Source organism: Tamandua tetradactyla, chromosome 7 (genome assembly GCF_023851605.1).
Source record: "Tamandua tetradactyla isolate mTamTet1 chromosome 7, mTamTet1.pri, whole genome shotgun sequence".
NCBI classification, from domain to species: domain Eukaryota; kingdom Metazoa; phylum Chordata; class Mammalia; order Pilosa; family Myrmecophagidae; genus Tamandua; species Tamandua tetradactyla.
Genome location: NC_135333.1, coordinates 140,657,570 through 140,685,526, shown reverse-complemented (window position 1 = coordinate 140,685,526; position 27,957 = coordinate 140,657,570). Strand labels below are relative to the sequence as shown.

General features: G+C 38.7%; 1 protein-coding gene and 1 pseudogene across 1 annotated transcript in view; both read right to left on the bottom strand.

Moving 5' to 3' along the window:
• Positions 1–16,551: 16,551 nt before the first annotated feature.
• TPH2 (tryptophan hydroxylase 2) overlaps positions 16,552–27,957 on the bottom strand; it is a 103,160-nt gene continuing 91,754 nt past the window's right edge. The window contains exons 10-11 of the mRNA XM_077111448.1: positions 16,900–17,033; positions 16,552–16,772 (exon numbers count right to left, since the gene is read on the bottom strand). Coding sequence (XP_076967563.1) covers positions 16,598–16,772; positions 16,900–17,033 — 309 coding nt within the window. The 3' untranslated portion in view covers positions 16,552–16,597. The remainder of the gene's footprint in view (positions 16,773–16,899; positions 17,034–27,957) is intronic.
• LOC143690195 (histone-binding protein RBBP4 pseudogene) lies at positions 23,411–24,777 on the bottom strand (annotated as a pseudogene).

The window sequence follows — 27,957 nt, the reverse complement described above, 5'->3', positions numbered from 1 at the left end:
AGATCTGACTATCCTCTCATTGGAGTCCTGTGAAGAGAGAAGGAAGAAGACAAGGGCTGAAAACGCACTTGAAGAAATAATGACTGAAAACGTCCCAAATTTGGCAAAGGTTATTTAACTTCACTGGTATTTGAGAAATATCAATTATACAATAAAATGATGTGGTTTGAGGGTTGTTTTGTTTTTGTTTGTTTGCTTGTTTTGCTTACCAATTGATACAAATGTTTAGAATTGATAATACTGACAATTGATGAAGATATAAGAAATGGCACTCTCACAGTTAATGGCAGTTTAAATTGGTGACAGTTTTTTTTTTTTTGAAAACTTTCTGAAAGGGCATTTTTGGCTACTGCTATCAAAATTATAAATGTTCACATTCCCTGACCCTGAAATTTCACTTGCAAAAATTTATGCCACAGAAATAGCCAAATACGTTCAGAAATAACATATCTAAAAGATGTTTCTTGTAATGTAGTTTATAGTAATGGAAAATTAGAAATAAAATATCCAGTTTAAATGAAATAGTTCACTGTGGTTTATTTACACAATGCAAATGTTTAAAAAAAAAGTGTGAAGTAGACTTATACATATTGATAGGAAAAGAACTCCAAGATGAAAAATGCTAGTAAAGGAACAATATATGTACTATGATCACAAATACGCCCACACACTCCAAGAAAAGTTTATATATGTGAACACAACACAACTCATAAAAAGGAAATGGAGAGATTCAAAATTGTTGATAGTAGATGTACCACCAAGTTGTGTTTGTTTGGAACTTTGCATAATTTGAAAAAAACAGAAAATGATGTTATCAAAGAGTGATGTGGAAGGACCAATAAAGTTTATGGGGGAACAAAAATCTCCCTAAACTAAAGGTTGAAGATTGTGTTTGCAGAGGGCAACGAGAGGATGGTGGACAAGGCAAAAGTTCATATTTTGTTCTCTGCTCTGGTATTCTTGACTCTTTCCCAATACAAAGTATAATGATGTTATTAATTATATAATAAAAGATAAAGTTATAAAGATATAACCTTATGGCTAAAAAAGAAAAATGAGTAGAGTAGTAATAGCTCACATTTATTGGGTGTTTAGCAAATGCCACATACCAGGCATTGGGCCAAATGCTTTTCATGTATTTTTCTGTGCACAAGAGCCCGATGAGAAAGGTGGCAGGTGCTATGTTATAAGTGCTTTAAATATATGATCTCATTTAATGCTCACTGTGAAATCAGCACTATTACTAGTTCCCATTTCATATATACAGAGTAGGTAAGCCAAATACCCTAGTTAGTAGCAGAATTGGGGACTGAATCTAAGTACCCAGTGCCTGCACCCTTAACCATGACATCATAGAGAAAAGAAAATCCACACATGTGCTAGGCCTAAGCAAATCCATTTCTCACACACACTTGGAGAATACCACCTTACCAGCTTTAAATCTGATTCAGGAAGAAGAACCAAGGAAAATTAGTCTATAAAATAAAATGAAGACATCTAATTTTTTTTTGGGCGCCTCTAAAATTTAGGGCAATGTGATGTGTTTAGACAAATCCACTATTATGTCCTCTGATTTCATTTTATGTATAGCAATTATACTAAAAATAATGGATATTAAACGATTCCTGACAAAACAAGCTAATTGATATTAGTGCACAGTTATCTAATTTTCCCTGTGTTGAGACTGGTAATTCTAAGTGATAAACTATGATTAGCTAGTGAAACATTTTAACTCATTAAAAAAATAAAAATGCCACATGGCTCACAAAAAAGAAAGGGAAGCAATAAATATCTTAAAAAATCGACTATGGAAATTTAAAGATGACATATAGTTTAGATGGAGCCTTCCACTTGAGCATTAGAGAAGTTAATGAGACAACTTCCTTCTAAGATTAAGGGGGCATTTGACACTATACATACCACTTAGGCTTGAGCATCTGTCCTTATTTTTCTGGGTTATATAACCCAAGCCATGACAGCTACAAGGTCATAGTAACTTTCTACAAGGGTAAAAAGTTTTTTAAAAATATGAAACAGAATCAAGAAGCAGAACCAAATTTCCCCATAGTCCATACCACAAATCTCTCATATATGTGGCAGCTAGCTGTTATGTCAGCCTGGTTTTCAGGCAGTACCTTGATAGAAATAGGCCATAATAAAATCTACCCATCTTTCGAAAGAAAGAAAAGTATTACTCCTATAATGAGTCCGGAATCCCAAAGGAATGCACACTCCACAAGGACATAGAACTTGTCTGGTTCAGTTCTTCATTAAGCCCAGGGCACAGGTGCTCACTCCAAACTTCTAAAGTGATTGTGGATGTAGCTCTTTGGAATCATTCCTCCTTAACCTGTAAAGCTCTTCTCCTCTGGCTTGTGGTGTCCCACGTTCCTAACTCTCCTATGTCTCAATTCTTTTTCTCTGTTACCACTGCCTCTCCAAGAGAAACAAATCATTAGAGCCTCTCTGCACACCTCACCCAACCCTTACCAGGGGCCTTTCTAGCCTGCATCTGCAATGATGTAGGGCACAACGTTTATGGGGCAGGATTACAAGAATGGAATGACCAAGTGACGCTTACCAGTAATATGCATTCACTTCACCCCAAATCTGGAACATTTGGGAGAGAAGCTGGTATGATAAAAGTGAGATGCAGGGAGTAAAGCCTCACACAAATCCGACCACTTAGTATTCATGGACAAGTTCCATTAGGCATGGTGATTTTTCAGATGGGACTATAGTTGTGTCTGAGAATTGAAAACATATTTGAGTTGCTAAATACTCAGTCCATCTTCTCCTAAAGCAGACTTCACCCACAGAAAAAAAGTTCTCTCCCGTCACATTTGAGCCATCTTAAACTTCTACTCTGGCCACACTTAGGTGGACCAGGAATGGACATTTGACCCACACTAGATCAATCAGATTCTCTTTCCCAGGAATTTGGCATTTGGATTCAGATGCTATGATTCTGTCTGTGGCTAAAATTATAACATGTAAAACTCAAGAGTTATAGAGTCACCATATTCCACCCTACAGATGGATAAGTAGAAAAATCCTATCTATGGAGAAAAGAGAAGAAAAATTAAAGGGAGTCACAGATAGTAGAATGAAACAGATGGGCAGAGAAGGCAGAGGTGAAAACAGAGAATTCTGTGGTCCTTCCAGATCCCAAGGCTATTCAATCCCCTTCAGAGGCCCACTACCGCTGGGTTCCGTGGGTCATATCTAATAAAGCTCCCCTGTTGTTGCCAACCTAATCCAAATTCAAAAATACAAAAATTAAAATCAACAAAATAAATGTTTAGGACTGGAAAATAAGGCTCAGGGTAGGCCAATCTTTGATTATAATCCTTGCTGAGAAGAGAGTGGTCTCTAGTTTGTCATTTCTCCTCATGCCTAATCTGTGCCTGGTGTCAAGGCCACCCACCAGAGTAAATGCTCAGTGTCTAACCTAATGGTTAAGAAAAAGTGCTCCTTTCAAAGCGGTTTAATTTACAACCAAGATAAAAAGAAATCAAGACTAAAGCTCAACATGAAATTAAATCCAGCTAATGTTCCCCTTCCTACGTTAGAATAAAGGAATATTAGGTTAAAAAAAGGAATTCTCCAGAGAAAAGGAGGGTGTAAAGGAAACAGGTGGTTATTTTAAGGTAGGTAGAAGACACTCCATATTGCCTTTGCTTCACTCCTTCCTTTAAAAGGAAGGATTTAAGCAGTTATGGTTATTCCTCACATGCATTTCAACTGTCCCGTTTATGCACCGCAATAGATAGCAGATAATTGCACTATTGCACTACAAAACAAGCAGTGAATGTGGAACAGGACTCAGAAATGGAAACCTTGTCAGTTACTGTTAGTGAATCATCACATGAAACAAATTGTTCACTTTTTGTTCAGTCCATTAGCTACAAGGATGAAAGGAATTGCTCTCCCAATACATAATATTACAATTTCCTATTTTCCTTAGCACTTCCCTTTCCTGCTCTGAAAATAAAATACATTTATATTCTTGACTTAATTTGTTCCCTCTGACCAGGACTTTATTTTCAACAGAGACAAACCTAAGCAACTGCTCTCTGAAACTGAGCCTTGGGAACACAGTACATTTGACATAGAGAGGGCTGGGCCTGCCTTTTAGTAGATGATTTGGTGACTGAACATAATACCCACCGATCGCCCTGCCCTCTATTTTAGTTTTGGGGGTTAAATAGTTGCAAGATGACTCATAGACCTGCCACAACTCAACAAACTATGCATAATATTTTGATTTAGTTAGTGTCTTTCTTCTAGAGAATTCCAACCCTTTATATTGTTTTATTAACTTGAAAAGGGTTTTATATTTGTATTCCCATTTCTCAGATATAAATTTTGATGTCCAGAGAAAACAGCAAAACTTTCCTGAAGTCACGGAACCTGTTAGTATCCACTGCTTCTGAGTTTCTAAGACCATCACACAAACAGCCACCCACCTACAGATTCACTTATGAATGAGATTCAGTCATTTCTACTAATATCTGATCAAATAAAACTATGAAAATTCATAGAAATAAAAATTATGACCCATAACAGTGGCATATTTTGGGGGGCCAATTAGGGGCAATGAATTTGTCAACCAGAATTGTGGGAAAAACTGGAGAAATCTCCATAGGCTCTGCTTAAGGCTGATAGATTTAGATACAACAAAGGAAGGACATAAAAACTTGTTAAGTAATTTCCGTGTTGAAGTACATATACATGTCATCTCATTTCATTTTCATGACACTTTTGTGAGGTATTCTTACTCCCATTTTACGTTAAACAAAACCAAATCTCAGAGAGTATCAATAATTTCACAGAGCCCTCCCTGCTCGTAAGCAGAATTTGTACCTCTGTTTACCTGATTCCAAAGTTCATATTATTTCTAATATACCCTGGGAGAGAATTTTTGTTTAAAGGTAACCAATTCTGATGAAAATCGGATTCTCCTAACAGCTACAAGAAGAAGTTGATCCAGAAAAAGTCTTATCCAGTTATCTAAACTGCCTCTCAGCCTAAGTTTAATTCACTTTTATATTCTTTTCTGTGAAACAAATCAGTGGCCTGCTGATTGAATCTCAGGTTGTCATGTAGAAATCAATTAAACACTATTGTGCAATTTTCCTGGCCAACATCTCACTGAAAGAAGTCATATGGTTCCCAACATTAAAGGAAAATAAGCAGGTCATAGTTCTTTGATACAAACTAAGCCGAGAGGACATAAATAGTACTTCTTCAGGAAGTTGTGATTCCAGAACAAAGAGGAAAAAGTGAAGAAGGTAAATCTAAAATCTGAAATCTAAAATTTCCTGCCTCTCTTCTTGTACTTTTATCCACCTGTGCTTTTTTTAATCCTGAGTGTTAATGCTTTAGTAGGCACTCTTTTGGTACAGCAGCAAGTAAAAGAGAGCACAAGAGGAGGGGCCATTTATTAGTTCACAGACCTGGAAAGTTCAAAGGTACATGTAGTTTCAGGCACAGCTGTATTTTAGGGCTTGATAATGTCATTAAGATGCTGTGTCTAGTGCTGCCTCTTGGCCCTGCATTCTTCTGGGTAGGCTTCAATCTTGTATGAACTTTCTCTAAGTGGTGGCCCTGGAAGTTCCAGGCTCACACCTCACAGCCTTAACAATCACAGATGAAAGACACACACTCTTTTCCAAAGCTTCCAGAAAAAGTCCAGGGTTTGACTTTAATTGGCCCAACTCAGAGCATGAGTCCAACCCTTAACCAATTGTTGTCAGCAGGAAGATATAATATCTCATTGGCCAAGTCTTGATCATAAGCCCTGCTCCAGGGATGGAGTTAGCACCATCAACTTCCCTCACCCCACCCTCCTTAAGGCATGGGCTAAAAGAAGAAGCAAGGTTCACAAAAGGAAAAATGGGATTTGGTTACCAAAGTAGCTATGGATGGTGGGCAAACAGCAGCTGTTTGGTATAAGCAAAGTGATAATGACCCTAAAAGGCATATTTCCAACACAGAAAAACAGCCTCCATCCAGGCTAGGTAGGAGTAATAGAGATTTCTTGCTCCGTTCCCAGGCAGAAGCTCAAGAGGCAGATTCTGTCTGACAATTAGCTGTCAGCTGATCACCAATTCAAATGTCCTGGAGTGGGCCATGCTGATGATCTGTACTTGCAGTAATCATTTGGCTGGGTGAATCAAATTATACTTCCCAATGCCACTTCAAATCGGGATTGCTATGCCTGCGCTCGTTTTCAGCAGTAAGTATTAGCCTGCAAGTTATTTTCTTTGATATTGACTATATGTGGGAAAGGGAGGAATTTAGGCTTCTTTTAAAGTTCTGTTCCACAGGAAAGACCAAAAAGTTTTAGAGATTTGTGAGGAGGTTAATTAGGATCCATTCCAATTTAATGGCTAGGCTTTCACACTGAAATGGATAGGGGAACATGTTCTACCCTTGCAAGGTAGAGATTTTCCTTCCAAGTAGCTATCTGATTTGGGAAACTCATTCTTTCATAATGCTATGTGCAGTGATCAATCAGATGTAATGATCAAAAGGAAGTTTGCCTCAATCAATCCCGATAAACAAATAATGGCTATAGTGGCAAACCTAATGTGTTCTTCACTTCAAATTCATTTGCCAATAATTGGCCTCATTAACATCTGTGAAGTTAACTGTTCACTAAAATTGGGCAAGCTGTACATTAGATGTGTTCAGTGGTTTGCAAACCTTTGGGGAAAATAGACCTACTGATTCAGCATCTTGTAATTCCATAGAAATGAACAGCTAAAAAGTAAGAAGACGGTAAGAAATTTGGAAGGAGTCAAGGAGGGATTGGGAAATTCCTACTCTGTCCTATAATTAATACTATCTCTCTCAACCTATAAAATGAGGGCTAGCTTTACATCTATTTTAAAGATTTGATTCTGACAGAAAATGAACTTGATTTCTTTGTGCCATCTAGCTTTCAAATTACCCTGCCCACATCTGTCAGATGTTTTTCTAGTTCAATTATAAAAACTGTACCCAGACTGGATTATGAGAATGCTGCTGTAGACACCATAACCACAGATGCCCTTGGGTTGAACATCAGGCTCACTGTGATCTTAAAGAAGAAAATGTACCTCCAGCTGTTGCACCAGAGCTAACTTTCTCAGGGAGAGGAGGAAATCACAGCAAGTGAAACTTTTTCTGGGATATCTGCAATGGGAGGCAGTGAGAAGAGTGGAAGCAGACAACCATATGGCCTGTTCCAACAGATATGGCTAGAGTGGACAGTGAACACAACTAATTACCTTGCCTGGAGATGGGGAGCTTTCTGTCCTGAATTACCCTATATGTCAACACCACCAACATGAACCACTAATGCCCCATTCTCTACTTTATTTTTGCTTATGCAGTCACAGTCTGAAGGACAAGAAAAAAATGGTGTTCACTTGCCAGTGTGACTCTTTGTCCTTAAGAGCTGGCCAGGGAAAATTTGACACGATGTTCTTTCATCAAAGGAAGATGTAAGTATTGGTAAAAGACCCAGGAAGTCATTGTCTGAATGCTTTTCCAGTCAAGTGAGAATAGACCCAGGTAGATTATTCCAACTCCTCCAGTCATTCATCTGACAGCTCTCCCCCCACCCACTTCATTTTGTAACTTATTCAGTTCAAACTAATTTTTTTTGGGGGGGGGGGTGCATGGTCCAGGAATTGAACCCAGGTCTTCTGCATGAAAGGCGAGCATTCTACTACTGAACTACCCACGCACCCGCAACTATTTTTAATAATGCCCACTGTGATCAGGGAGATAATGACTTTGCAGATCCCCAGTATTGCAATGATCTCCTAACTGGTTTCACAGCCTCTACTCTTGTATCCACTCCCACCTTCCAACCAACACTCCTACAGTCGATTTCCACACAGCAGCAAGAGTGAGTTCTCCAAAATGGGAATCAGATCATATCATTGCCTCACTCACAGCCCTGTGGCTTTCTACCTCCTCTCCCATACTGCACTTTTTCACATCACCCTGATTGTTGCCTTAAACTTTCCATATTTTCAAATTATCTGGTTTATTGCCTGTCTCCCCCCATCCAGCTAAAATGTAAGTTCCAAGTAGGCAGGCTCTTCATCTGTCTAATTCACCACTATATCGGTTAGTGTCTACAACTGTGCCTAATACTTATAAAGCACTTAAGCGTTGTTGAAAGTCCTGAGTCACATTACAAAAAAATCATTATTTCATGTTCCAGAACTGGTTTATTTTGGACATATGTACATCTAATTTTAGAAGAAGCTGTGCCTCACTGTTAATTCTCTTGGCTCTTTCCAGAATATGGCAGTAATCTGCATAAGAATCATTTCCCAAAATAAGAGAATGTCTTTGGAAATTGGAAAAAAACAAACAAACTCAGACAGACTGGAAAACTCGTGTCTGCTTTCCTTTTCATTATAAGTAAGATAAGGTTCATGAGAATAAGCATCAGCACTTGATTCTTTAGAAGTTGAAAATTAGATGAGATGAATTGAAGGACAACTACATCTTGTGTTAATGTTTTCCTCCTCGAATGAACAAAATGAGATGATGTGAGCCATGACTCCATTTGAAAATGAAACTTTGTATTTCCATTTGCTTCCACGTAAAAGCACACTGTTTTTCATTTCAGACTTTTCATGTTGGTAAATGTTGCAATATTTTACATTCATTAGACTCAAACCCATTTACCATGTGCAAGCAAGGCAAGCACTGATATATCATGCATCATTTCTAAATTGCACAGTAAATAAATGAGACCAAGCCAGGAACCAAAATCTCACAATCCTTACCACTAACGTTAAAAAAAATAAAAACAGAAAACATTCGTTTTGATCACCTTAGATCAAGTTCCCTACAAAAGGTAAAATTTATGAACAGTTGATTACTCTCTTATTATGGCAAATAAACTGATTATCCAAGAATGGACTGGATACCTGACCCTAATAGATAGCAGACAAAAAAACAAACAAAAAAAAGCTGGACTCATCAAATTCTGTTTTTTACTAAATGTGATGGGTAAGAGACCTGGTCTTTTCTAAAAGCCTTGTGTTGATTTCTGATGAGCTGATTACAGAGTCAGCAGCAAAGCCAAAGTGAAGTTTAGGCTCACAGTGAGATGACAGTGACAAGTGTCTTTAAATTTATAATTGCCCTTGGATCTATTTAATTTAGCTTTAAGTCATGAGGCATAATTGAGACAAATGGTTATACTCTGCAGGTATCAGATATGACAAGAAGCTGGCTATGATTATTTTGCAGCACTATTTCCATTTGGGGACTTTTCCTGCCAACAGTTTTCCTATGATGGCTATGAAAGGTTATAGATTTTTCCCACCATTAGTTGTAATGGTATTTGCATGTTAAATGTTCACAACAAATGAAAACCATGATTCCATTGTTTCATATGGTGAAAACCATGGTTACAGCTATTCTGAAAGGAGAACAAATATAAAAGGAATCAACTAATTCTTTTTTTTCCCTCCTCATATAATACGTATATAAGCTCTGTGGGAAAGCCTATCTACTTTGCAATGCTTCTATTTTAGAAACAGAATAGATTTTGCACGTAAAAAATAAAATTAAAAAAACTGAAGATTTCACTACAAGTCATTCAGAAGACAGCTCAAATGTTATAGTTGTTGAGGGAATATGTTTGCAATTAAATATACTTATTCCTATAGTAAATTTAACTAAGAAGCTCCCTTTTATGGAGCTACAAGGGAACATCTATTTTTTTAGAATAATTTATTTTTATTGAGGTAAAATTCATCATTTTAACTATTTTAAAGCGTATGATTCAGTGACTTCCAGCACATTCTCAATGTTGTACAACTATCACTATCTAATTACAGAATATTTTCATTACCTAGAAGGGAAAATCTTAGTAGATATATATGGGTCTTTTTAATGAAAAAAAATCGTAGCACTCTAGGATTTGTATATAAAGTAGAACCAAATTATGGAAACAATACAGATGGCAGAACATTAAGAGTTTCTTGGCCAATTTTCTTCTAGAAGACAATTCAGCAATTCGTTCTGGAAGTTTCTGGATTATTTTGTTTAATCAATTATTCAGGGTTATCTTGATTTAGTTAAGCAAGATAAAAGAAACTATGCATTGTAGATCCATAAAACTATTAAAATATACAACTAATTTATTCTAGATCCTTTTAATTTGGTTCAGTTTTTTCATCATTCCTCTATCACCAATATTTTTTCAAAGCACTGTCCCTTTGATCTAGAGTAGCATTTTAATTGCCTGACTTTCACTTTTTTTTAAACTTTTTTTATTGTGTAGTATACCATATATACAAAGCAAAGAAATAAAAAAGCAATAGTTTTCAAAGCACTCTTCAAAAGTGGTCACAGGATAGATTCCAGAGTTTGTCATGGGCTACCATACGATCCTCTCATATTTTTCTTTCTAGCTGCTACAGAATATAAGGGGCTAGAGGGCTTAAACATTTTTTTATCATCACAATCAACTTTTTTTTCTTTCTTTTTTTGTGAACAATAACATATATACAAAAAAAGCTATAAATTTTAAAGCACAGCACCACAATTAGCTGTAGAGCATATTTCAGAGTTTGACATGGGTCACAATTTCACAATTTTAGGTTTTTACTTCTAACTGCTCTAAAATACTGGAGACTAAAAGAAATAGCAATTTAATGATTTAGTATTCATATCCATTTGTTATGTCCTATCTTCTATGTATAATTCCACCATCACCTTTGGTCTATCTATACCTCCTTTGGGGTTGTTTGGGCTATGGAAATTCTAAAGCTTTTTATATTAGAAGGGTCTGTCACTAATATAGGGTACGAAGATGGAACTATCTGATGTTCTGGAGACGCTAGGCTACGTTTCAGGATTTATCTAGGCCAGGGACCCATTTAGAGATTGTAGGTTTCTGAAAAGTTACTCTAGTGCCTGGAACCCTTGTGGAATCTTATATATTGCCCTAGGTGTTCTTTAGAATTGGCTGGAATGGTCCTTGTTGGGGGTTGGCAGGTTATGATAGGTAGCAAGGTCTACCTGAAGTTTGTGTAAGAGCTACCTCCAGAGTAGCCTCTCAACTCTATTTGAACTCTCTGTCACTGATACTTTATTAATTACACTTCTTTTCCCCCTTTTGGTCAGGATTTAATTGTTGATCCCACGGTGCCAGGTCTGGATCCATCCCTGGGAGTCATCTCCCATGTCACCAGGGAGATCTTTGCCCCTGGATGTCATGTCCCACGTAGGGGGAGGGCAATGCTTTCACTTGCAGAGTTGGGCTTAGAGAGACTGAGACCACATTTGAGCAACAAAAGAGGTCCTCCAGAAGTAACTCTTAGGTATGCCTATAGGTAGTCTAATCTTCTCTGCTACCTGCATAAGCTTCACAAGAGTAAGCCTCATGATCGAGGGCATGGCCAATTGATTTGGGTATCCCAAAAGTTCGACACAGTACCAGGGGATTCTCTGATGGTAAGGTTTAATAGTTCCATAGACTTTCTCCCCTTCCTCAGGGGACTTTGCCAATACTTTTTTATTTTGTGCTTAATATACTCTAGGATGTTTCCAGGTATTACAATAATCTATACAGGATTAAAGGACCTCTTTCTTATTCTGTACTCCCTGTGTTTCAGTTGTTCAAATGAGCTATACAGATAGGTTGAATTAGATTAAGCACTACAGAAAATTTCAGTTTCAGATCAAATAAACCTTTCTTCCTTTGATCTCAAAGAGCATGTGTGGTTCTAAAATTCAGGCACTGTCTTCCTTACCCCTATGTTCTGAATTACTTGAACCCCAACTTGTTAAACTTCATTCTTATCTCTAAATATCAGGTTATATATATAAAACAGCCTCTCAAAATCCAGAAATACTAATCACCACTCCAGACTTAATGTGTCTGCTCTAAAAGCTTACAATCTAGGCCCTTGTTTTCTTAAAAGCATTTTCTAAAGGTGACCATACCATTGCTGTTTTTTTTTGTTTCTGGCTTATTTTGTCTCATCAGATGCCCCACATGTTCATTCACATCATTGCATGCCTCACAATATTGTGCCTTTTTGTAGCAGTACAATCTTCTTTTATAACTATACACCATCGTTCCCCCATCTACTTCTGTCAGTGCATCCTTCAGCCACCTGCATTCATCGGGCATCATGTAGAGAGTCCAAAGTCCACATTCAATTTACAAAGACCTGTTTTGTGCCCCAGAATATGATCTATCCTGGAGAATGTTCCATGAGCACTAGAGAAGAATGTATAACCTTGTGTTTTGGGGTACAATGACCTATATATGTCTGTTAGGTCTAATTCATTTATACAGTTATTTAACTTCTCTATTTCTTGTTGATATTCTGTCTGATGGTTCTATCTATAGAGAAAAGTGGTATATTGAAGTCTCTTGTTATTGTTGAAACATCTATCCCTCCCTTCAGTTTTGCCAATGTATGTCTCATGTACTTTGGAGTGCCTTGATTGGGCGCATAAACATTTATGATTGCTATACCTTCTTGGTGAACTGACCCTTTAATTAGTATATAGTGTCCTTCTTTGTCTCTTATGATGTCTTTATGTTTAAAGTCTATTTTGTCCAATATTATTATAGCTACTCCTGCTTTCTTTTGGTTAAAACTTGCACAGATAATCTTTTTCCATCCTTTCACTTTCAATCTATTATCTTTGTGTCTAAAATGAGTCTCTTGTAAGCAGCATAAAGCTGGATTATGTTTCTTAATCCATTCTGCCAATCTGTATTTTTTAATTAGCAAATTTAGTCCATTAACATTCAAAGTTATTACTGAAAAAGCATTTCTTGATTCTACCATCTTATCTTTTTTATTTTATTCGTCAGATCTGTATATTCTTTTCCCTCTTTCTCCTTGAATTCTTTAAATTACCCCTAGTGGTACTCTTCAATTTGTCTTCCTCCAGACCTCCCTCTCCTGTCTTTTTTTCAGCTGCCAGAACTCTTTTTAGTATTTCTTATAGGGCCAGTCTCTTGTTGACAAATTATTTCAGGACTTCTTTGTCTGTGAAAACTTTAATCCCTCCCTCAATTTTGAGGGAGAATTTGGCTGGGTACAGAATTCTTGGCTGGAAGTCTTTCTCTTTCAGGATCTTGAATATATCATACCACTGCCTTCTCGCCTCCAGGGTGCTAGTTGAGTAGTCTGAACTCCGTCTTATGTGGTTTCCCTTGTATGTAGCAGATTGTTTCTCTTTTGCTACTTTCAGGATTTTCTGCTTCTCTTCAACATTTGACAACTGATTAGTATGTGCCTTGGAGAAGGCCTATTTGGATTTATTCTGTTGGGAGTTCTTTGGGATTCTTTGACTTTTATATTTATGTCCTTTATAAGAGTTGGGAAGTTTTCCCCCATTATATCCTCAACTAGTCTTCCTAGCCCTTTACTCCTCTCTTCTCCTTCTGAATCACACCAATGTTTCTTATGTTTGTGTGCTTTGTATTGTCTATCATTTCCCTAAGTTCCCATTCAATTTTTTCCTTTTTTTTTTTTTTTGCCATCTGCTATGTTGGGTCTTTGAAGTCAATTATCCTGTCCTCTATATCACTTATTCTTTCTTCTGTCTCTTCAAATCTAGTGTTGTGTGCCTCTAGCATGTTTTTTATTGGTCAACAGTCTTAATCCCTGTGATTTCTGCTATTTTTCTATTTATTCTTTCAAATTCCTCTTTATGCTCTTCTACTGTCTTCTTGATCTCCTTTATCTTATTTGCTATCCCGCTTATTTTATTAAGTAGAGTTGTATGAACATCTTTGATTAGTTGTTCCAATGTCTGTGTCTGCTCTGGTGTTTTAATTTGGTCAATAGGCCGGGCTATATCTGTCCGCATCATGATATGCTTCATGATCTTCTGCTGTGTTTGTAGCATGTAAATATCTTGATTGAATTACTTTGGTTGTTGATTCCTTTCAGTAGCCTTACGGCCTTGTGTTTGGAGTAGGGCACGGGGTGGTGCACTCACTACACTGATTTGTTTCAGGGCAGGTAGGTATGGATTCAGGTTGGGGATGTTACGCTGATGCTTGTAAATGTGGGCGCCCGGCGGCCAGGAAGAAGGTAGCTGTGTGGGTGCACTGGTCTAGGGGCTGTAACCCGGGTGTGCCCTGGTCTAAGGCACACCTTTGTGCGTATGCGCAGAGCTGTGGCAGCAGGTTGGCATTATGCCTTCATGGACTGGGGGCAGATGTGACCCGGCTGTGCAGATCAGCACTTTCTCAGAGCTGGGAGGTGAGGCTGAGGGCTGTGCACATGCACGGTTCTAGGACTACTGTAACATGCCATTCCCAGAGCTGAATGATGCGATTGGGGTCCTGTGCGCATGCGTGGGCCTGGGAGTGCCATAAACAGATGTGCTGAGCTCAGGGAAGGGGGATGGGGCTGTGCGACCCTATGGGCGGGCGGTGGGGCAGTGGGGATAACCTAGATATGGAGGTTAGTGTCCACAGCCTTTAAGGACCGGCAACAGCCTGCAAGGAACAGGGAGGGGGAGGTAGTGCTCAGGAGGGGTGCCGGAGAGGTGGGCTGGGCCGCACCTGGGGTGGCTGTGGGGGGCAGGCACATGCACTGGGGGCTGGTGGGGTGGGGGCACCTGGAACGCGGGGAATGGGGGCAGGTGACAGGGTTCAGGTGTGTGGGGGGTGGGGTGAGTCGCCGCTCACAGGGCTGCGCTGGTGAGGGTGGGGTGCCCAAGGAACGCGGCCTGGCCTACTTCCCAGTCCAGTGCTCCCCTCCGTGCACTCCCGCGGGCTCCACATCAGGCTCCAGCTTTCTGCCTCTCAGTTCCTCCGCCTCTGCAGCCAGGGCTGCCGCATACTGTGCAAAAGGCTCTCCCAGGTCAGCTGCACTCCCAAATCAAAGGCCTCCGTCACCCTCCTGTCCCTTGTCTGACTTTTCTGTGGAGCAGAGCCAATCTCGAGCTTCTCTAGCGGGCCATCTTCCTGGAAGTCCCCGCCTGACTTTCACATTTAACCCACCAAAACATTTTCTCAAAAACTGTTGTTTTGAGAATCCTTCAGAAATGAAAGATCTTTAATAGTTAAGATATCCAACATTCAATAGCCTAAATTTTCATTTAAATTTGACTTCTTCCTAGTGTATATTTTAACTCTTTCCCATGTTCTGTTTGAATAAATATAGACGAGAAAGTGCTGACTCATGATAGGCTACCACATAAGAGTAAGAATTGGTTTGAAAATTTATGTAATTTCATATTAAAAGAAAAATCCTGGAAATTGCTCAAATTTTCTCTTCCCAAATTCCTCCCACCGAGTATTCTGTACTAGAAAAAGCAGAATCTGAAGAACAATGTTTGTGTTTCTGAGGACATGGAAGAAGATGAAATTCATTCACTCATTCAGCAGCTTTTTTATTTGTTCACTTAATCACCTGATTACACCTCTTCTGGCAAGGACCACCAAAAACTTGTGATATATCACTGATGTTTATCTAAAGTTATCCAAAAATTGGAAAAGTACATAATCTCCCAGAGACCTAGTCAAATTTGAGACTTCAAGGGGAAACATCTAAAATTCTGGCAACTCTTTTCACAAACGAAATCCTATTTAGTGATAAACATTAGTTTTGATAGGCATTAGTTTAGGGAAACTAACTACACGTAAACACACATATACACCAAATTGAACTTCCCAGCAGTCCAAAAGCAAGAGGTAATATAATGTGAATATGATGCCCAACCACATGTGCTACTTTGCATAAATCACCTAACCTCTCTGAGACTCAATTTCTACATCTTTGAAATAAAAGATGATCTTTATGAATGCTATAATTTTATTGTCCTCTGAACAGAGATGAATTAAATGCTTGAACATGGTGATACACTCTATTCCCCAGCAAAATTCATAATCCTATCATAATTCCCCACTCTTTAGTACACCTAACGTCCTTTTTGGGATATTATCTTCCAAGATACTTTGTGAAGCAAACCACACTGTTTGCAGACTATACATTCCATCTGTAACATGGTCTTTCTTTCTTGCACTGTATAAACATCCAACTGAAAAATCACTCCCACTACTGTGTTACCCTAATGGTTTTTGAAACAGAATACTGAACCTTTTGTTATTGTGATAGGAAGTTTCATAAGAGTCTGAGTTTATCTCAAATAGTGCTGTGAAAATACTGATACTATTGAAAATGGAAACAACTTCACTGTTATGTTCATTGTATCTAATGAACACAGAGAAGAGGCTTAGATCTGAGGAAGAAAAGGTCATAAGCTAGAATCATAGGAGAGCTGTTACAAATTTTAAATAGATGCAGTTTGGTTAAGGACACGAAGCAGGAATGTCAAACTTACATAAAACATTTAAATATATTTCAATCTTTCATACAATGATTATCTGTCATTGGGTTCCTTGCAGTATTTTGCACGACACAATAAGTTACAAGTATGTGGAGATACATCAAACTGCATGCTTACTAGTCAAGTCATGACACAGAAAGGTATTGGAGTTATGTGACATTGACTGAATTGTGGCTAAGCCCCCATCTCTTCCCCCAACCCCCTGCAAAGATTGTGCTGGCAACAATGTGGGTCCCAGGTATCAGATCCCCAGATATTGGTTCATTTTGTTTAAGGCATCACACACTGTGTTCAAATCACTGCGGAGGTCTTGCACCACATTTTCAATACTTCTGGTGTCTTTCAAAATTTCAACACTCTGTGTATAAGGATTGAAGTACACAGAAAAGGGACGGGTAATTGACTTTGCAAAATCCCTGCAGAATAAACAGAAATAGAAGGATATGCAATCAATCCCAGCAGTACAGGAGACAGATAGAAGGAAGGAGCAGAGTCAAAAAAATAAAAAGTAATTTTCTTCGGATGGAAGGAAATCGAGTTTACCTCATCTTTTCTTTGGCTTCTTCAAAACTTTCTGAGACAAAGTAGGCTTCCTGGAAAGTGGTGATAAGGCATTCCTGTAAGCAAGTTGTCTTTGGGTCAAAGGCTTTCACACAGGCCTTGTCAGAAAGAGCATGCTGCAAAACATACCACAAAACCCATGAGACTCCATAATGAGACTTCCAATGTGCCATCACATCACATTTCCACAATACATTCGATAGTTCCGTAAATCCTACCAGGCTGCTCTGTTGTTGCTCCGTCATGAAATACGGAGCTCTCCCATGGGCAAGGTAAACTGGGCACAGGTTTGTGTTTTTTTAAGTCTTTAAGTGTTGAGGGAAAAAAATGAGATTATGGTATTCTTCTACTTATTATTAGCCAAATTCATACTGAAGGACAGTCCAGGGCTATATCCCAACAGAAATGGAATTTTAAACGTGTGCTCTGAATAGAAGCAGGGACAGCACACGTATGCTCATAAATTTGTTGCTATAAGGAACGTACTAAAATTTCACTTAAATGGCAGAAGTAATAATTGCCTGCGTGGAGAGGTAATTGGGGCTCTGACTGAACTATTTGTGGACTAATTGTGAGACATTTTGAGGCCAGGCACTGTGTATCAACAGAGTCTGGAGTGGGCCTGGATATTTGAATATTCTTGCAAAGCAACCATTTACCTGCCACCAAATACAGCAGAGCAAATATACAGCAGATAAACATTGCCAGGTGGGAAAAAAGCGCTTATATTAATAGTTATAGTTATGCCCAGAGCAGGCATTAGGAAAATGGGAAAACTAGTGCAATTACTCTTTGAACCATCATTAACTCCCTTTTGCTCACTACTTGAGTGGCACTAAGAACAGCAAAGAATCAGGAATGACTGTATTCTCAAGATAAATTCAGTGATGATAAAAGTTTGTGACCATTTCCTGCTATATGCCACCAGCCTATTTATAGACCCTGGAGATGGATGGTCCTCAAACTTAATGTGCATGAGAATCACTGAGGAACTTGTAAAAAATGCAGGTACCCAGATCTCAAGTTTATTTAGTACGTCTGAGCGAAACCCAGAAACTCACATTATAAAGGCATCCAAGTTGTCGCTGACAATGTTTGCAAACTATGCTTTAAGAAATATTCCCCTAGATTCTATGTTTTCCTTAATTTAAGTGATAAATTAGTTGTAGGAAAGAGAGAAATGGGATAGCAAAAATTGCCTTGATCTGAAGATTAGAAAACTTGGGCTCTAGTTCAAATTTTGCTGCTATCTAACTAGATAACTTTGGCAAATTATTTAACCTCCCTGTGCCTACATTTCCTCAACTGTAAATGAGAGGTTTTGGCTGGGTAATTTCTGGAGACACTCTCTATTCTAGCCTCCGGATTCAACCCAAAGTACTTTTCTACTTTCTCAATATCTAGTGGCTAAGGTTTCCCAGAGAAAATCTGAAGACCCTTTCCTGTTCAATATTCTTTGTGCATTCCCCCAACAATTTCAAACTGAGTGGAATGATTTGCCACCCTCCACAAAAAAAGACTGTGGTTCCCTAAGTTTGAAAATGCAATTGAGAACCAAAGGAACGACACACACGAGAAAGAGCACATAGTTCCTACCCTGTGTGATTTGCTTTCCCACAAAATTCCATTGTCCAGTTCAATGCATATATGAATTAGGCAATCCAGGGGGCTTCTCAGAGTGTACACATATTTTTGACCCGAAGAACAACTTCATTATGAGTAGAAGGTCACTACACCCGCAAATGTATTTTGTGCTAGATTCAATACGGTACTGTGAACATCAGGGAATTTAGGCTCCACATGTCTAATAATTCTGTCCACATTTTAAAACAACTTCACAGTTTCAAGAAACAAAATTGCCTTTTATGAGGGCTATTGCTTCACTGCAACAAATGGCTTCCTGTTGCCTTGCTGTGATTTTCAACATTAGAAGTTGCCGTCTTTGTAGCCATACGCTTTGGTTGCAATTTATCTATAGTATGTTGCTCTAATTGTCTATTCATCCATCAGTACATAAGGAAGGAAGTGCAGTGACTGACTCAGTCCTCAATCTTTTGACTCTCTCACACGTGTGCTCAGTGGCAGGGACAGAATGGCATTGCCCCCCTGAGGGAACTTGAGTTTTCACTGGGTAACGGCAAGAACAGGGAGGCGAAATGCATCTGCTTGGATCTGTGACACTTGGATAGGACATAAGCAATGTTAGCAGTCACTGTGTGCAGAGGATGCCTCCAGGACGTGTGTGTGTGTGTGTGTGTGTGTGTGTGTGTGTGCGTGCGCGCGCACAATAACAAATACTGAAATCAGTGTGGTTTTGGAAAAATTCATCATGTGACAATTTCACTGAACCCCACCCACAGGAGTTCATTTAGTCTGTTTTAACTGGTAAAGGGGATTAAAGCAGATCAAGAGAAGCCCAGATGGTTCCCTTGAAAGTCTTAATCAAACTGAGAAACCTTTAGCTAGACAGATAAAGAAAAAAGAGAGAAGAAATAAATAACTAAAATCAGAAATGAGAGGGAGATCTTCCTACTGAGCCCAGAGAAATAAAAAGGATGACAAAAAGATATTATGACAAAAAGATATTATGAACCACTGTATATCAACAAATTAGATAACCTAGATGAAATGGACAATTCCAACAAACACATATACTATCTACAGTGACTCAAGAATAAACAGAAGATATCAACAAATCATTAACTAGTAAAGAGGTTGAATCAGTAATCAAAAACCTCCTGTGCTGGTTTGAGACTGTTATATAACCCAGAAAAGCCATGCTCTTTTAATCCAATCTTGTGAGTGCAGACTTACTGTGGTTGGGGCTTCTGATTAGATTATTTCCATGGAAATGTGATCCTGCCCATTCCAGGTGGGTCTTAATTAGTTTACTAGAGTCCTTAAAAGAGCTGACACAGAGAGCAGAGATATGAAAAAACAGACACAGGTGTTTGGAAATGCTTAGATACAGACAGAAGTTCAGAAAGGAAGCCACTGGAACCAGTTGATGAAAGCAATGAAACCCAGGGGCAAAGGACCTTCCCATGTGACAGAGAAACCCCAGACTTAATTGGCCTTTCTTGAAGGAAGCTTTAGCAAACCAAAACACCTCACAGAAAAGAAAAGCCCAGAACCATATATTTTCATAGGGGATTTTGCCAAACATTCCAAAATGAATTAACAGTAATTCCACTCAGACGCTTCCAAAAAAATTAAAGAGGAGGGAACTCTCCCTAATTCACTCTATGAAGCCAAGGTCACTCTCAGACCAAAGCCAGATAAAGGAACCACTAGAAAAGAAAGAACAATATCTCCTAAGAATATGGATGCAAAAATTCCTCAACAAAATATTAGCAAACCAAATTGATGCCAGCTATATAAGTGTGGAACAATATAAGAAAATTAATTATGTCATGTACCACACTGACTGAAGGAAGAAAAAATACATGATGATTGTAATGATTGCAGAAAAGGCATTTGACAAAATCCAGCACCCTTTTGGATAAAAACATTTAGAAAACTAATAATAGAAGGAAACTTTCTCAACCTGATTGTTTTAGTTTGTTAAAGCTGCTGGAATGCAATATACCAGAAATGGAACAGCTTTTAAATGAAGGGAATTTATTATGTTACAAGTTTACAGTTCTAAGGCCATGAAAATGTCCCAAGTAAGGCATCAATAAGAAATTAGCTTCACTCAAGAAAGACTGATGCTGTCCAGAACACCTCTGTAGCTGGGAAGGCACATGACTGCTATCTACTGGCCCTTGTTCCTGGTTCCGTTGCTTCCAGCTTCCGATGCCAGTGGTTTCCTTTCTAAGCATCTTTAGGCCTTCACTTAGTTCCTCCAGTACACAACTCATGGTTCTGGCTTGCTTAACATCTCATGGAAAGGCACATAGTGATGTCTGCTGGACTCTGTCTGTATCTAGGCATCTGCTTTCTCTGTCGGCACTCCAAGCATCTCCAAACATCCGTGGCTCTGTCAGCTCCAAAGCAACTGTTCTCTAAAGCATCTGCATCTAAGCTTTCTTCAAAACGTTTCCCCTTTTAAAGTACTCCAGTACACTAATCAAGACCCACTTTGAATGGACAGAATCACATCTCCATCTAACCAAAAGGCCACACCCACAAATTGGGTGTGCCATATCTTCATGGAGATAATCTAACCGCAAGGTCACACATGCAAACTGGGAGTGTCATGTCTTCATTGAGATAATCTAATCAAAAGACTTTCCACCCTACAATACTGAATTGGGATTAAAGGACATGACTTTTCATGAAATACTTTCAAACCAGCACAATGATAAAGGGCATATTTGAAAAATCTACAGCTATTATTATACTTAAGCATGAAAGACTGAAAACTTTCCCTCTGAGATTAGAAACAAGACAACGATGCACATTGTCAGCACTGTTATTCAACATTGTACTGAAGTTTTAGCCAGAGCAATTAGGTAAGAAAAATAAATAAAAGGTATGGGGTTTAAGCTATATGTACCCCATAAAAATATGTTCTTAAACTTAATTCATTCCTTTAGAAGTGAACCCATTATAAGTAGGACCTTTTGGTGAGGTTACTTCAGTTAAGGTATGGCCCAACTCAAACAGGATGTGTCTCAAGCCATTTACTAGACTTCTTTGTAAGCAGAATGAAATTTGGACAGAAAAAAAAAAAAAGCCACAAGAAGCAAGAAACTGAAGTTAAGCAGAACCTGGGAGAGAAAGAAGAGGCCAGGAGATGCCACCAAGTGCCTTGCCATGTGACAAGCTAAGAACCAAGAATCATTGGCAGCCAGTCTGAGAACACCATAGTCTTCAGGAAGAAAGCATCACCTTGATGGGTTTTTGATTTGGACTTTCTCCTGACCTCAAAACCATGATAATAATAAATTACATTGTTTAAGCCAACCCATTGTGTTGTATTTGCTTGCACAACCAAGGAAACTAAAACAAAAGGCATCCAAATTGGAAAGGATAAAGTAAAATTTTCCCTATTTGCGGATGACATGATCTTACATACAGAAAATCCTGAAAAATCTACAAGAAAGCTCCTAGAGCTTATAATTGGATTCAACAAAGAAGGAGCATTCAAGATAAACACCAAAAAAAAAAATCAGTACTTTTTCTATATACTAGTATTGAACAATCAGAAAAAGTAATCAAGGAAAAAATCCATTTATAATAGCGGCAAAAATAATCAAATACCTAGAAATAAATCTTACTAAGGACATAAAGGACTTGGACACAGAAACTACAAAACCTTGCTAAAAGAAATCAAAGATGACCTAAATAAAAGGAAGGACATCCTGTTTTCATGGATTGAAAGACTATTGTTAGGATGTCAGTTCTACCCAAAGTGATTTACAGATTCAACAGAATCCTAAAATTCCAACAGCTTCCTTTGCAGAAATGGAAAAGTGAATTTTCAAATTTATATGGAAGGATAAAGGGTCCTGAACAGGTAAAGCCTTCTTGAAAAAGAAGAACAAAGTTGGAGGACTCACATTTCTCAATCTTAGAACTTATTACAAAGCACAGCAATCAAAATAGCATGGTACTGGCATAAGAACAGACACAGAACAATGGAATCAAATTGGGAGTTCAAAAATCAACACTCTCATTTACCAACTGATTTTTTTTAATGTAGGAAAGCAATTTATCCCATTATAAACATCATACAGTTAGTCATGGAGAATAACAGGCCTGCTGGTGAAATAGGTCACCCAAAAGGGAGATGGTACCAAACCAGTGGTCAAGGACTAAGTCCTAAAAAAAAAAGTGCAAAACTCTTATCCAGGACTAGTTTTAATTAATATTAAAAACAAATATCGGTTGGTGTGACGGACGCTCAGTGGCAAAATTCTCGCCTGCCATGCCGGAAACCCGAGCTCAATTTCTGGTGCCTGCCCATGCAAAAACAAACAAACAAACAAACAAATATCAACTTTTGAGTCATTCTTCTCAACTTAACTGGACAGTCTACCTATGGTATAACTGTCAGGTAAAAACATACATCTTTTACAATTTGGTGGTCCCAAGTTTTTAAAAAACAACCATTTCACAGAAAAGAAAGAACATGAAACAGTTCAAGAAATACATGAATGAGCAAAGGGAAAGAAGAACATGTAAAATAAACTTTTGATTTAACTGAAGAAACTGAGAGGAGACTGGTCTACATAGGAAAATGTGTATCCTGGAAAATCAGGTGTAACCATTTTAAAGTAGGAATTTATATGACTTGAATCTCTCCCCTATTTCCTGAATTACAGTCTATATATCATGGCTAAGACGCCCACCCAGTGTGGCTCTATTCCTTATCCACTCTAACCTTAAGTAAGCCTGAAAAGCTCGGGAATTAGCATAAGCATAAAAATGACCACACACATATATTCCCTCCTCTGTGCCTACTTCAGACGTGGGTTTGATTCTAGAAAATTCCTGAAGAAAATTTAAATACAAGTTTGTGGCTTTGCTGAATCAAGTCCCCCAGTTAATATTTAGAAAACATCTAATGTCTGGGCTAATATCATTGTTGATGGTAAACAACAGAGGGATAGCCAACAAAGTCTGTGTCTCAAAACCAGTGCTAAGTCAATCTCAGGGTTGAGAGGAAAACAGAGGAGTTAAAAATCACAAGTGCAGACATATCTAGGATTCTTGTCCTTTTGGATCCACACTTCCTTCAAGGTCTTCATCATTATAAATGTTCTCTGCCACCTGCCATACTTGTATGATATCGTCTTCTGATACAGAACAGATCACCCAAGGTTCATTGGGATTCCAGGAGAAATGAGGTATCTTGGCAGTGTGACCACCATGAATAAACATCTTCATGCATCTTCTAGAGATTGTTCTTCTCCAATTTTACTTAAATCCAAGACATTCAATGATCAGTATCACTGGAAGCCAAAATAGTTTCATTGTGAGGTAAGCACTGAATCTGGAATATTTTATCCTTATGTGATTCAAAGGAATGCAACTTAAGTTTCAGATTTCTCAAATCCCACAAGGCAACAGTCTTGTCAGCTGATCCTGTGGCAAGAATGAACTCACTGTAAGGATTGAGGGAGAGGCACTTCAGTTCAGCAGTGAGCATCAACTGAGTGTCTCAGTTTGGAAGTATTGTTTGACTGAGTATCCCAGATCATAAGTTTCTGATCATCAGCAGCTGACCAAAACAGAGACCTATGAAACAGATGCCAGGAAATATCTTCTACTACAGCTGTGTGCCCTGGAAAGACGGTCTTTGCATCCACCACTTTTCCTTCTTTTGGAACAGCACTGATGTCCCATAAGCAGATGGTGTGGTCAACTAAAGCACTAAGTGCCAACTAAGATTTGGTTCCAAGGAAGCCCATAGCTTTCCTTCGGATGTCCATGAAGATACAAGTCTGGGTTAAACTCTCCAGAAGAGTCTGGTTTAGAAGGATGGTTCACCTGCATGGAGACTTTGTTGCAATGATGCAAGGGTTCTGGGGCATATAACGAGCTCTGTTCACTTCTCCTTCATGGATGATCCTGATTTCTATTTCAATTTTTCCACTAACTGAGCCAAAACCTCCAAATTCTCCTTTCTCACTGTCATAATGTGATGCATCAAACTGAACATCATCATTAAGGAGCAGTACACTGGCTGTTACAAGATGGTTCTGTTCATCTCATGTCCCTGTACCCAAGATAAGTCGATGAATGCTAAAATCTTTTCCTTCTGGTCTGGTTACATCTGGAAGCCACTGTGCAGGGAGACTGGGCCACTCCAGAGCATGGGTCATGATCAAATCACAAAGAAAAGAAATGTTCTTTTTCCCTATTTTGTACTACTCACTGATCACACATTCTTCCACTGCATCATCAAAGCCTGCCTGCTTGTCAACCATGGTGGACAGGCAAGCGGGGTTTGGAGGGGGTGGTTCATGGAGCTGAGTGTTGCAGGAGAGGCAGAGAGGCTGGAAGCATTTGCTCAGCCTCTACTGTCTCCTTACCAACTGATTTTTGACAAAGAGACAAAGACTACTCCATTGGAAAAGACTAGTGTCTTCCATGAACGGTGCTAGGAAAACTGCATCACCATTTGTAAAAAAAAATGAAGGTAGACCCCTACCTCACACATTATACAAAAATCAACTCAAAAAAGGATCAAAGTCCTAAATATAAGAGCCCAAACTTTCAAACTCCTAGAAGAAAAAGTAGGGAAAATCCTCAGGATCTTGTGTTAGGCAATGGTTTCTTAGACTTTATATCCAAAACACAAGCAACAACAACAAAAAAAATAAGCAAATGGGACCTCATCAAAACTCAAAAGTTCTGCACCTTAAAGGACTATATCATGAAAGTAAAACAGCAACTTATACAATGGGCAAAAGTATTTGGAAACCACATATCTGATAAGGGTTTACTATCCAGAATACCTAAAGAAATCCTACAACCTAACAACAAAAAAATCAAATAATCCTATTTAAAAATGGGCAGAAGACTTGAAAAGGCGTTTCTCCAAAGAAGATACACAAAGAGCCAAAAAAAGATGTTTGTTATCATTAGCCATTAGGGAAACACAAATCAAAACCACAGTGAGATATCATTTCACACCAACTAGAATGAATACTATTTAAAAGATAGAAAATTACAAGTGTTGAAGAAGATGTGGTAACATAGGAATACTCATTAATTGCTGGCAGGAATGTAAAATGGTGCAGCTGCTGTGGAAGACAGTTTGATGGGTTCTCAGAAAATTAAATATAGAATTCCCATACTATCTGGCAATCCCATTTCTAGGCATATACCCAAAAGACTTGAAAGCAGGGACTCAAATAAATATTTGCACATTATGCTCATCATAGTGACATTATTTACAATTTCCAAAAGATGGAAGCAATCCAACTATCCATTAACTGATGAACAGGTAAACAAAATGTGGTCTGTGTGTGTGTGTGTGTGTGTGTGTGTACAATAGAGTATTAGTCTATCATAAAAAAGAATGAAGTTCTGGGTGTGCAAGGGTAGAATTCTCACCTACCATGAGAGAGACCTGGGTTTGATTCCCAGCCCACACACTCTCCAAAAGCAAACAAGCAAAACAAACTACAAAAAATTCAACAAATGTTGCTGCAATAATAGGACATTTATATGGAAAAAGAATTAAATGTGACCCCTGCCATACAGCATACAAAAAAAAAGGAATGAAGTTCTGATATTTGTGACAACACGGATGAACCATGAAATCATCATGTTGTGTGAAATAAGCCAGACACAAAAGGACAAATATTACACAATCTCAGTGATAGGAAATATTTAGAACAAGCAAACTCATAGTGTCAGAAGCTCAAATACAGGGGATAGGGTGGGAATAAGGAATAGGGAGTTAATGCTTAAATTGTACATTGTTGGAAAAGTTTTGGTACCTGACTGTAGTGATAGCAGCACAACATTACAAGTGTAATTAACGTCACCAATTTATATACTTGAATGTGGTTAAAGGGAAATTTTAGGTTGTATATATATTACTAGAATAATATTTTTTAAATCCATGGGACTGTACAACTCAAATACTGCTTGTTAAACATGAGCTATAGTTAACTATAGATAACAGTTCAACTATAAAAATGTGCTGTCATCAATCGTAACAAATGCCCCTCACTAATGCAAGGCATTCATATTAGGGTAGCATAGCATGTATTTTGTGCATGATTTTTCTGTAAACCCACAACTTCTCTAGTAAAATAAAATAACAACAAAATGAAAGTCTAGACGATTATTTTATCTGTGGGCCCTGGCAGAATAAATGCCTGTAAACTAGAAGGCAGGGTGCTCTGCCTCAGACTTCAGACAAGTCAGTGGGTTCAGAAAGTGTAATGTGAAGCAAAGACCATTAGGCAAAATATATCATATTTGCCTAATGTAACATTCAAAGGAAAACTGGAAGTTGGTTGTTGTAAGCTCCCATAGATGCCAAGTATCCTCAGGTAGCTTCTGTATCTGATGGGCTGGAAACCTGCTGGCGGCCTCTCCATCCTTGGAGAATGGGAGCAGCACTTTTTCTTGGCTCTTCTGCAAACGGGGATAATAATAGTACTCGAGGATGAGCCTGGAGAATGACAAGAAAGCCATACAACACCCAGGGGCTGGGGGAACAACCAGTGGATGCGGCCAACAAATGAGGTGGTGATCACTCCTACAAACCGTTGCATTAACCTGTAGGGAGCTCTCTTGTAGAATGACTGTCAGGATCATTCATGCAGCCATGAGGTCCCCTGCCTCTGAATTCTAGAGAGTGGTCCGGGGGACATAAAATGGCATCCATGTCTCCCTTGATTCCAAAGGCCATTGATTGCCCACTGGAGTGAAGACATACTGCATCTGTTTCTCCACTCCCATCCATGTCTCATGCCTCCATTTGGGGGAGCAGCTACTGTGCCCAATCTCTATACCCAGAGTGGATTCTCTGTAGACATTGAACCAAATTATTCGATGTGCCGGGGGAACTCTGTAGTAAATCCTTCTTGAAATGTTAACAGCTGATGTCCAGAAGTCTGCAAGAATTAATCCAACTGTACAGAGAGGCTTCATGACACTGAAAGAATCTGGCTGACAGTCTTTTACTATCAAACCATTTTAAAAATAATTAATGCTAGAGAGCCACTTTCTCTCATCTAAGCACTTCTACAAGGACTGTTTTGGATTTATCCATAGCGCTAAAGGCAAAGGTACAGGACTGGCAGCCAGGAGTCTTGGGTGCTAAACTTAGCTTTCCCAGGGGCTAGATATGATATCAAATGAGGGGAACTTCTGCAGGCTGGGCCTCAGTTTTCTCTTCCATAAGCTGAAAAGATGGACCTAAATGAATTCTAAGATTCTTCTTGGAATGCGGTTTTACTTGAGCCTGCAAATATACAGCATTCACGCTACCATCCCCTCCCTCCACCCCACCCAGTATGAATCGACCACAGCAGCCTTTCCCATTGAGCTTGGATGTGGCCTTTTCACTCAGATGGCCATCATCAAGTAACTCTCTTTAGCACATGAGCAAACTCCTATTTGCCA